The 12323-nt window shown below is 49.2% G+C and overlaps 1 protein-coding gene across 1 annotated transcript in view; it reads right to left on the reverse strand.

Moving 5' to 3' along the window:
- Positions 1 to 12323, reverse strand: part of LOC139442761 (exportin-5-like) — a 44598-nt gene that overhangs the window by 13421 nt on the left and 18854 nt on the right. Inside the window, exons 15-20 of the mRNA XM_071223655.1 lie at positions 10978 to 11109; positions 10199 to 10305; positions 9513 to 9605; positions 8854 to 8953; positions 7789 to 7854; positions 6704 to 6819 (exon numbers count right to left, since the gene is read on the reverse strand). Of these exons, the coding sequence (XP_071079756.1) occupies positions 6704 to 6819; positions 7789 to 7854; positions 8854 to 8953; positions 9513 to 9605; positions 10199 to 10305; positions 10978 to 11109 (614 nt within the window). The remainder of the gene's footprint in view (positions 1 to 6703; positions 6820 to 7788; positions 7855 to 8853; positions 8954 to 9512; positions 9606 to 10198; positions 10306 to 10977; positions 11110 to 12323) is intronic.

Below are 12323 nucleotides of genomic sequence, written 5' to 3' on the forward strand. Positions count from 1 at the left end.
ATGAAAAGAGCCATTCTTTGTGGCTTATCATATCGAGAACTCGAGACACACACACCCCCCACCCCCCACACTTTTTTTGAACAAGTGATATTGGGGCACAGATCACGAGAGCCTATAAACCCGCACAGAGCTAGGCCAGAGGGTCCCCGTAATCGAAGGAGTGCATGTGCAAATACGATGATTATCGAGTGGTAATGGCTGGTATTGTATCGACCGTAGAAGATAAAATCCGGACCGTTACTGAGCAGTGTTATAACCGGTCCGGGCGGTCTAAAATCTCGAAGGCTCAATCGGCTAGAGATGTAGAACTTTGCCCAGTTCGGAGAACTGACTGACCAAACCGAGCACGCTCGCTTGAGTGTTTGTCGAGTTGGTAATGTTTGATGAACGTGCTCGGCTGGCTCCAAATAGCCGCGGAGCAGATCTCCTCAATGGGCAGAGCCGCGGCATACGCTTGTGTCGTAGCCACTGCTCTAACCGAATGAGCCTTCAACTTGGTAGGGGGGTCCCTGCCTTGAAGTGTGTACGCCGTACATATAGTAGAGACTATCCACCTGGAGATTGTTTGTTTGCTCGCAGGTGAGCCAGCCTTCCTACCGCCATAACAGCAAAATAGTTGATTATCCTTACGGATACCCTTAGTTCTGCTGATATAGGACTTAAGGGTCCTGCGGACATCCAAGACATGAGCATGTCTTGTAGTGGTCCCCGACGAAGAAGGCTGTGAAAGAGCAGGTAGCTCAATAGGAGCCGTCACGTGGAAGGCGTGTGCGACCTTAGGACGGTAAGAGTCCGGCAGGCGAATACTGACCCTGTCCCGGTGAAAGACAGTTAGTTCGGGATCGGCTGACATTGCGTGAATGTCGCCTACCCGTCTGCCGGACGTTACCGCCACAAGGAACGCCGTCTTCCAGCTCAACAGCTGAAGAGAGAGAGACGACAGATCCCGAAAGGAAGGACCGGACAGCCAATCAAGAACGATTGACAATTCCCAAGGGGGACTGATCCGCCGGACAGGCGGTCGGATCCTGTCCACACCTGCTAAAAAACGCTGCACTAATGGGTGCGCACCCAAAAGTGCCCCGTCGACGGGGACGTGAAAGGCAGCGATAGCTGTAGAGTACCCCCGGACTGTCGATGCGGCCAGGCCGACATCTAGTCGCGACTGGAGGAACTCAAGTACGGCTACGAGATCTGCAGAAAAGGGATCTGCAATCCCTCTATCGACACACCAGCGCGCATAGCAGGCCCATCTATCCTCGTACTGAACGTTTGTCGAATCCCTCCGCGAAGCCAGTATTGTGTCTGCAACTCGTGCAGGAATACCGCTCTCCTGGAGGCGATTCCGGACAGTGGCCAAGCCACCCACTGAATCCTGGGATTCGGGTGGAGGGCCTCGTTCTGGGATAGGAGGTCCGGTCGTAAAGGTAATAGAACGGGAGGCTGAGCCAGAAACCTGAGTATGACTGGAAACCAACTCTGCGCCGACCAAAGGGGTGCCAGGAGCACAAGTAGTCGCGCAGGCTGAGTGGCTAGCTGAGACAGGACCTTGGAAATCAGAGGTACTGGGGGGAATGCCCACAGAATTCTGTCCGTCCAATCTAGCTGGAAGGCGTCCGGTGCCACCGACCTCGGGTCGGGGACTCGGGAGCAGAACGTTGGTGTCTGGTGATTCACCCCAGACGCAAACAGATCCACCTGGAACGACCCGTATAACTGGGAGATAATCCCGAATATCCCCGGGTCGAGCCTCCACTCGTGAGGAGCGAGGATCCGGCGAGACAGAGCGTCCGCACGGACGTTGTCTACCCCCGGGAGATAAACAGGTAGCACCCTGATAACGTGTGAGTCGCACCATAGGAGGAACTGCCACGTCTCTTGGAGAAGCGACGGAGACACCGTTCCCCCCTGCTTCCGGATGTAAGTCATCGCCGTTTGGTTGTCCATCTCTAGACGCACCACTTGGCCACGAAGCAGATCCAGGAAGCGTTGGAACACCAACCTGACCGCTCTCAGTTCTAGCACATTGATATGCAGTTTGATCTCCTGCTGGGACCATAGTCCCGAGGCAGTGTGATCGTTCAGAACGCCTCCCCAGCCGGAGAGTGACGCGTCTGTTTGAACTGTGAGAGACGGCACGGGAGTGTCGAGGGGGAGCCCCCGGGACAGATTCCCGACCTCGGTCCACCACTGAAGGTGTGCATTGAGCCACTGCGGAGTCTCGAGAACAGTCTCGAGATCTTCCGAGTTCACCCAAAGTCGACGGAGCGCTTGTTGAATGGGTCTCATTCTCAAGCGCGCCCGCCAAACCACATCCACTGTCGCCGCCATGTTGCCCAGTAACTGGAGCCATGTACGAGCAGTGTGACTGGCGGACAGAAGGAACTGGGAAGTAACACTTCTGACCTTGGTAATGCGATCTTGTGACAGAGATACAATTCCGCTCACCGTGTTGAAATTCGCCCCTAGGAAGACTAGATTCTGAGTAGGGCTCAGATCTGACTTCTTGAGATTGACTATCCACCCTAGAGTGATCAGAATATCTATCACTTGTTGTGTAGCTATCTGACTCAGGGATTGCGATAGAGCTCTTAGTAACCAGTCGTCGAGGTACGGATGGCAGAACCGACCTTTTGACCTGGCCACTTGGGCGGGAATCAACATCAGCTTGGTGAACACCCTCGGGGCCGTAGCGATCCCGAATGGTAGAACCCTGAACTGATAACACCTCCCGTCGAAAGAAAACCTGAGGTATTTCTTGAACTCGGGGTGTATGGGTACGTGGAGATAGGCGTCTTTTAGGTCTATTGACGTTAGCCATTCTCCGGTCTCGACAGCTGAGATCACCGAGCGCAGTGTCTCCATCCTGAAGGACGGTACCTCTATAAGTTTGTTCAGCCTTCTCAGATTGAGAATAGGCCTGAACCCTCCGTCTTTTTTGGTGACTAGGAAATATGTCGAGTAGAAGCCCTCGCTTTCCTGTCCCACGGGAACCGGTTCGATCGCAGCCTTCATAAGAAGTGCGTCGACCTCGGCACGGAGGAATTCCGCCCTCTCTAGGGTAGCAGGCACCGGAGTGTGCTTTATCCCGGAGAAGGGGGGCGGATGGTGTTTCCACCGAGGCAAATGGCCATCCCTTAGAGTGGACAGGGTCCAGGGATTGGATGTGACTGTCTCCCATTCCTGCAGGAATAGAGCCAGTCGGCCGCCTACGGGGACATCCGGCTTGAGGCAGTGGACCCCGGCTGTCGGCAGTTCGATAACATGCGACCGTGGGTCCGCCCGGGGCACTTCGGGCGCTAATGGGAACCCGATGGGTTCCCGGCCCCGCGAAAAGGCTGCTGGCCTCGACCAGCTGCCCTGCCCCGGCCCCTGCCTCTCTTGCTCCTCCCGGCGCCCTTACCTGAAGGAAGCGGCTGCTTCCAAGCAGGTGCAGACTTCTGACCCGGCGCATCAGCGTAGGAGGAAGCAAGTGGAGAGGTCCGCTTACGCGGTTTAACGCATGGTACCTCCAACAAGGCCTTAGAATCCTTGATGGAGGCATACAACTGTGCGGCCTCTCGGACCACCTGCTGAGCCCCAGGGAAGAGGGTGGCACCCATCTTATATGGCAAAGCAAGTAGATCCTGGCGTGTGGAAGCCGAGTATTTGGATACCGACATCCACAGCCTGCGCATGCCCATGACTGCGCACATCATCTGCGAGGCACAGCTACGAATAGCGTCCCTGGCAAGATGACTATGTACCTCCGTCAGTTGCGCGGCCAACTCCGAAGAGTCGGCCGGCCCCTCTCCCGCTAACTCCCTCTGTACGGCCGACAGATAAGCGGAGTGTACGGACACCCGGAGCTGCTGACATGCGTTACGATATTGCTCCTCGAAGCAAACGTAAGCAGCCTTCAGCTCCGTACCGCACGCGGGAAAGGGTGGCAACCGCCGGCCCTGCTTGACCTTAGCCAAGTTGGGGGTCGAAGACCCCCCCAGGGTAACGGAGGTCCAGACGCATTCGTCCACCACCGGTACCTCAAAATCACCATCCTCTGCTAACGGGTACCGCTTAATAAGTTCGGGCAGGTCGAACTTCCTGCGGGCACCCGACAACAGAGGATTGATAACTTCATGCACCAATGAGGACAGAATACGGAGCCGCACCTGGGGCGCCTTGCTCGGAGCAAAAGCGTCCCCCGGAAGGCGGAACTCAGTCGGATCCGACTGGGGCATAGGCGCAGCCACCTGAGGCAGTACCTGGACAATCTTGTCCCGTACATGCCTCAACGAGGAAACGAAGGAAAATGTTCCCGAGGTCTCCGAGTCGTCTCCCCCCTCCTCCATCCACTCCTCCTCTCTCGATTCCGAGCCGAAATTAATCGACTCTTCCCCGAGAGAAGAGGCAGACGAAGTCGGAAGGGGACGCCCGAAGGCCTGGGCCTTCGCATCCCCGGGCTGCACCCGGCCCGAAGCCGAGTCCCGGTCCCGAGGTGCCGGGGGTTCAAGGGCTAGCAATCCGCTAGAGGAAGCCTCGGCCTCGGAAGAGGCGTCTGGCTCCGCTAGGGAGAACTGTGCGTCGGTAGTGAACGGGCCAGTGCCCGCCACCCCTCCGCTGGGGAGCGACCTCGAGCCGGCGCCGAAGCCCGGTCTGAGATCGTCCCCGAGACCAAGTGGCCTGCCTCGGCCGACGCCGGGCATATCACAAGGTCTCGAAGCCGCGTCCGGCGCCGACAACGGGGAAGGCTCGGTCCGCATCTCCTCTCGGAGCTGAGACTTTACCTCCTCCATCATCGACGCCATCTGCGACCTCAACAAGGCAGAGATGTCTGCCAAAGACGGTGCAGGAGAGGGTGCAGTGATTGTGACGGGGACCCTAGAGCCTTCTCCCCCGGCCCCCGGGGAGGGAGCGGAGGAGACAGTCTCAGCTGCTTTTTTTCCCCTTCTTACTTTTTTAGATGGGGGGGGGGGCGGTCTTTGCCGATCTAATGTCCACCCCCGCCTTCAGTAGACCCTTAAAGTGTAAGAGGTCCACCTTCCTCTTTTTTTGCGCCCGTGGTGTAAATGCAACACAGATCGGGCATGACCCATCGTCATGCCCGTCTTCGGCCAAACACTTTATGCAAGTATCATGCCTGTCTTGGGGGGGAATCGAGGCCGAGCACCCCGTACACAGTTTGTAGGTCTGTAAAAAAGACCGTAATTTTTGAGTTTGGCGGGAAGGGTAATAAAGTGTATCAGTGCGATTGAAAGATCGGAAAGATACGTGCATAAATTGTGCAACTAGAAGCAAAGGCGTAATTTAGAATGCGATTGGTAACGCGATACTAATAGCCAATGTCGTAGTATAATTATAACACCAAAGTGGGCGTGTTACGCGCGAAGGTGTAAAAAACCCGTAAAAAAGGTAAGTGTAATTTAAAAATAAATAACACACCACCTTGGGTTTATTAAAGGAAAAGATTGTAGGCTAAAGCCCGATGATATAACATTAAAAAACCCAAGCCGTTTTTGATGGCCCTGGTGTTACATGTATCATACGTGGCACTACAAAATGGACGCTACTACGGCCTTTGTTTTCAAAGGTATCGTACACGTGTCACATAATTACAACTTTATAACTTCACAATGCGATGTATTACGCCTTTGCATGAAAGAAATGTACCATACATACAGTTTGGTCTGCCATGGTTCTTGTACGAACGATTATCTTGTACTTTGTTTTGTCTTGAAAAAAACAGCACGTCTGTCTTAGTCAGATGACATAAGGAAAGTGATTTGGGTGAGAGTTGCTTCCCTTGGCGTGACGCGCCGTGGAGGGTGAGGCACCATAAGGGTGGACGTATATCAGACAAAAACAAAGTTTTTTGTGTGGTAACAATTTTTATTAAGGAAAATGGTTACAACTATGTCATGTAGATTTTCTTGAGCCAGGAAAATGCAATAAGTGCCCCAAGGAGGATTTAATCTGAAAGAGAATCTAAATGTTGCCAGTGGGATAGCGGGCGTCAGTTTTGAAAGTCTTTCCTCCTTATACTAATAAATTGGCTGACAAACTTACTAAAGACCCCATTCAAGTCGTAAGCTCAGAGTACACAATCATACCATCTGGCTGCCACCGCTGACCAATATAAAAGTTGAACACAAAAAGAGTTAGTACATTACCTATCCAGAATATGTACACACTTTAGATAGAAATAGCCACAGAAATTACAAACAAGACACAATCCCCATCAAGTTTGCACCGTAATGATAAGAACCCGGCACATTGTTTGTTATTACCAAACATGGTAATTCACACAGACCGAGTGCACATGTGCAGATCAGACACGGAACTCGCTGACTGTCAACATGCATTTCAAAGGAGGGGCGGTCGGGTAGCCTAGTGGTTAAAGCGTTCGCTCGTCAGGCCGAAGCCTGGGTTCGATTCCCGACATGGGTACAATGTGTGAAGCCCATTTCTGGTGTCCCCCGTCGTGATATTGCTGGAATATTGCTAAAAGTGGCGTAAAACCATATTCACTCACTCACTCACTCATTTCAAAGGAACAAATGCAGTGAGTGTTTTTTGCAGTTATTTATCACAAATTCAACATAGCTTTTAAAATTAAAACACTTCTCCTCAGTTTTGGTTGAAAATGTGATACCTCGAGTTTGCAGTTTCACATTTTGAACCAAAACCAAGGAGGAGTGTTTTATCTGCAGACAGCCACACCTACTTGATGAGGGACATGAGGTTCTCCAGCAGCTGACTGATGTGGGGTGTGGCAGGGTTCCTGAGGATGGGGCCACCGTTGCTCTGATTACCGTTGGCGAAGCCCCCATTCAGAGCGACCTGGAGATGAGTGAAGTTTTGGTTTACATCAATAGGGATAAGTTTGTCTGTTTGGGTAAGAAACACAGTTTTATACCTTGGCACCGCCTGGAATAAAGCACACCAGTGAGACCATTATTTTGCTTACATTCACATCTTTTCAGGACAAATTTGTCAAAAACCAATACTTGAAAATATGTGTTTAATTTTCTGCCTGGTGATGTAAAACAAGTAGGCCGTTTCACAAAGCGATTTCAGCGCTACAATGATAATACATGTAACTCCCATACTTGAACACAGCTGAAAAGAAGTGTCTGTCTGTCTGTCCGTGTATGCGTGCGTGCGTGCGTGCGTGCGTTAAAGAGCCAACCAGTCCTTCTTTTTGGTAAATTCATAGATTGCTGTAGACTGTCACTGTCAGTCTAGACACTGATTGAGTCGATACTACGATAGTTTGGATGTGCATTTCTTCATTTTGTTAACTAGGATGGGTTGCAGTGAGAATATTTGTGAACAATCATGTTGTCAAACTCGCTGACGTTTCTTAATGTATACTAAAAAGCTGAGTTCAGGATTAAAGGGTCAAAACTATCAGAAACCACAGTTCTGTATGTATTTGTCCTTGGGAATTCCCAGGGGTTACCCCAGGAATGTGAAAGAAGTACGTCAGTGTTTACGTCATTTCAAGAACAGTCTCATGAAAGGATATGAACATCAAATTATGTCAATTTTGTGGTCATGTGACCGACCTTTCGTCCAATGAAAAGGCCATATTTCATGTAAACTTCACATTATAAAAATATTCAAAATTGAAAAGTCATGCAGGAGTGGGCGAGTGTGGTTGTACACTGCTTTAGTAATATTCCAGCCCTATTAAGGCCAATAGACAGACACCATTAAAATTGGGCCTTACGTGGATCATGTGGGGATCCAAACCCAGGTCTTCACTAAACTACCCCATCAGGTGGTGAAGCTGGGATGCATTCCTACCTGCATGTCATCCGGCCACTTTGTTCTCTTCATCACAGCCAGGATGGTGTTGATACAGTAACTTATCTGCAATACAGATACATCTACATCACACTTCATAGACAACTGTATACAAAGGCAATAACAAACAACATGTTCTTGTAACCTCAACAAAGTGATAAAGGTCCAAGAGAAATATCATGCACATCTTGCACAGGATCCCCAGTAAAAGTGAGTCGGTCGTACTGCTGCTGTGAACAGTAGCACAGTTAGTATTTAGTTGCCTCACACTGGCAGTGTACGTGGCAACGAATCCTGAATGGGTCTCAACCCCCCCAAAAGTACTAGTATCTGTACTTTACCAAGAGTGAGTGAGTCTGGTTTTTCATCACTTTTAGCAATATTCCAGCAATATCACGGCAGGGAACACCAGAAATAGGCTTCACACATTGTACCCAAGTCGGGAATCGAACCCAAGTCGGGAATTGTACCCGGGTCTTCGGCGTGAAGAGCGATTCTTTACTAAGAAAGTGTTTTCCCAAATATGACATCTGTTACATTTGACCACTTTCTAAAATGGCATTGTGTGTACAGTATTTCAGTTGTCGTGGGACTCACAAGCCATTCCAATGCCTGGGTGTCTCAGCTTGAGGACTTCAAGAACTGCAGCAAGGTAGAAATGAGTTGGTAAAGTTTAAACCCACTATTTAAGCATGTCGTCTTCATGTGGGTGGAAGGCCAAAAGTGACATGATAGACACAAAACTAGCTAAGCTCAAATAGTGGTGTGTTTAGCATTAAAAAAATAGCAATGATTTGCATGTGACCTGTTCATACAACAACTTACATGTGACCTGTTCATACCACAACTTACATGTGACCTGTTTATACAATTAACATGTGACCTGTTCATACCACAACTTACATGTGACCTGTTTATACCACAACTTACATGTGACCTGTTTATACCACAACTTACATGTGACCTGTTTATACCACAACTTACATGTGACCTGTTCATACCACAACTTACATGTGACCTGTTCATACCACAACTAACATGTGACCTGTTTATACCACAACTTACATGTGACCTGTTAATACCACAAGTGTCTGCTGAACTGGGCTCCACCGGGGGCTGATCTAGACCTACGTAGGACATGAACTTGGCTGGACTGCTGAATGCTCTGAAAGTAACATGTGGAATACAGAGAGAGAGAACAAGAACCAAATACACTCATATAACACAGCTCAAACTGCCTCAAACCAGAGACAGACACTGCCTCAAACCAGAGACAGCCACTGGTAGATAAATAGCAGGGATAATTCTAGGGTGGGGCCTTGTGCTTTTAGCTCCTAAATTTGAAAAAAGGCCCACATTTTCAAAAACAATGGGCATTTTAAGATTGTGCGTTACGGGCAGTCAGAAAATTCCTTGTGTGAACCCTGAAATAGGCAAGTTGAACTTGAAGACTGAGGGACAGAAACCAGAATATAATACACATCACAGTACTGGGGGAACGTCTTCAAACTGAAATTCAGGACAAGGGTACGGGGCCCTTGCTATACTACTCAATATTTGTTCAGGACCACACCTTGTGTATGTTGGTCCTTAGCAAATGTTGAGTAGTATATATGCATGTGCTTTGCAGTAAAGTACCTGTGAACACAAGCATCTGAGGCACATAACCCATATTGCCATCACACCATTAGACATCTTGGAAAGCAGCTTTATCTGACACTTACTCTGTAAATTCTGGTGAAACCCACAAGTCTTTGACAGGAGACAAAACTTCTTCTATAAATGACGACTGCTTGTCGAAATCTTTGAACTGATTGCTAAAAACAAAGATGACACTGAATTGGTTACAATGATGCTTACAGCCACCTAAGGCTGCAGGCTTGTGGCTGCTCAGTCTCATACAGAAATGTTTCATTTGATTACTCTCAACTTGTTTTGTCAAACGACTCGGGCAATATTATTAGTTGTTGATAATGAGTATATAGTGTGATGTTCCCTGTGTGCGAGACAGGCTCCCACACAGGGAACATCATATATCTACCCCGAGAGGCCAGTCGACAATGAGTTTATCTAACTTGAATAATTTTCACCCGTTAACCTATGTCTTCATCAGAACGGCTAGCGAACTGTTTCACGGGCATCTTCACTTCTTGCAGACAATGTAAACACATTCAAAGTTATCAACCTTGCATTACAATCAGAGATGCTTGTGGAGCTCACCAAACTGCATTTGACACTAAATGAGCAGGTTTGACTGACGTGACAAGCTGAACTAAAATCACCCCTGAGGCAACATTTTCATACTCTGAATTGTCTTTCTTCCCCTTGAAAATTTGAAAATATCTGTAAACCAAGAAATAATTAAGTCTTGTCTAAGATGGCCGAGTATTTGTTCAGAGACTATTCTCACCTGATGAGTATGAGGGCTTCTGTGAGTATACACTTCTCCATCTGGGACAACTGCTCGGGGTCCTTGCTGATATGTTTGATGTGATCATACAGCCGGTCAAACACAGGCTGGGGAGATAAACACAGATACCATGGATACTGTCTTACTGGGGAGAGTCAGAGTGTGAGAGAGTGACAGTGAGTACATCCAAGTACTATCCTTACATACAGGCATTGTGACCAACTTCCCCCATCTTGGTTGCCTTGTGACAGTGAGACTGAGCGTGACAGTGAGTACATCCAAGTACTATCTTTACATACAGCCATTGTGACCAACTCATCCCCATCTTGGTTGCCTTGTGACAGTGAGACTGAGCGTGACAGTGAGTACATCCAAGTACTATCTTTACATACAGCCATTGTGACCAACTCATCCCCATCTTGGTTGCCTAGTGAGAGTGAGACTGAGAGTGACAGTGAGTACATCCAAGTACTATCTTTACATACAGCCATTGTGACCAACTCATCCCCATCTTGGTTGCCTAGTGAGAGTGAGACTGAGAGTGACAGTGAGTACATCCAAGTACTATCTTTACACACAGCCATTGTGACCAACTCATCCCCACCTTGGTTGCCTAGTGACAGTGAGTACATCCAAGTACTATCTTTACATACAGCCATTGTAACCAACTCATCCCTACCTTGGTTGCCTTGTGACAGTGAGACTGAGAGTGACAGTGAGTACATCCAAGTACTATCTTTACATCTTGGTTGCCTAGTGACAGTGCATCATTGACTTACAAACAGGAGGTCTGGGTACTGCTTGCAGATCTTCACCAACACAGAGCATGCATGCTGCCGCACATTCTTCACAGCCCGACTCCTCGTCGACTTTGTCTGCCCGAACAGGTTGAACACAACTGCATGGAATATCTGCAACGCAGGGGAAGATTAGGGTTCAGAAACCAGGAAAACCAGACATAAAATTTCCAGAGAGGGGATGTGATGTCAACAATCATTGACATCCGAGCAGTCACCACTGGAGGGACAAGTCAGAAAAAAACAAGGACTGAATTTGCTGTACAGCCTGCTAGTCTGTAAAATAATACAACACCCAATTCCAGTAATTTCAAACAAGTTTATGCAAGACTCTCACTCAGTTACTCACACAGTTTCTCTCACTGATCCACACACACAGACACAGACACAGACACAGATAGAGACACATGGTCTGTACAATGTGAGGAACTATGTTGTCCACCCACCTTCTCCAGCACCACTGGCAGTCTTACTCACTCACCCACAGACACAGACACAGACACAGACACAGACACAGATAGAGACACATGGTCTGTCCAATGAGGGGAACAATGTTGTCCACCCACCTTCTCCAGCACCACCGGCAGTCTCTCACTCACCCACAGACACAGACACAGACACAGACAGAGTGAGAGGAACTATGTTGTCCACCCACCTTCTCCAGTACCACCGGCAGTCTCTCTCACTAACCCACAGACACAGACACAGACACAGACACAGACACAGTGAGAGGAACTATGTTGTCCACCCACCTTCTCCAGCACCACCGGCAGTCTCTCTCACTCACCTACAGACACAGACACAGACACAGTGAGAGGAACTATGTTGTCCACCCACCTTCTCCAGTACCACCGGCAGTCTCTCTCACTAACCCACAGACACAGACACAGACACAGACACAGACACAGTGAGAGGAACTATGTTGTCCACCCACCTTCTCCAGCACCACCGGCAGTCTCTCTCACTAACCCACAGACACAGACACAGACACAGACACAGTGAGAGGAACTATGTTGTCCACCCACCTTCTCCAGCACCACCGGCAGTCTCTCTCTCACTCACCCACAGACATAGACACAGACACAGTGAGAGGAACTATGTTGTCCACCCACCTTCTCCAGCACCACCGGCAGTCTCTCTCACTCACCCACAGACACAGACACAGACACAGTGAGAGGAACTATGTTGTCCACCCACCTTCTCCAGTACCACCGGCAGTCTCTCTCACTCACCCAGACACAGACACAAACACAGACACAGTCACAGACACAGACACAGACACAGTGAGAGGAACTATGTTGTCCACCCACCTTCTCCAGTACCACCGG

This window comes from Haliotis cracherodii, unplaced genomic scaffold (genome assembly GCF_022045235.1).
Source record: "Haliotis cracherodii isolate W230 unplaced genomic scaffold, xgHalCrac1.p SCAF_5, whole genome shotgun sequence".
NCBI lineage: Eukaryota > Metazoa > Mollusca > Gastropoda > Lepetellida > Haliotidae > Haliotis > Haliotis cracherodii.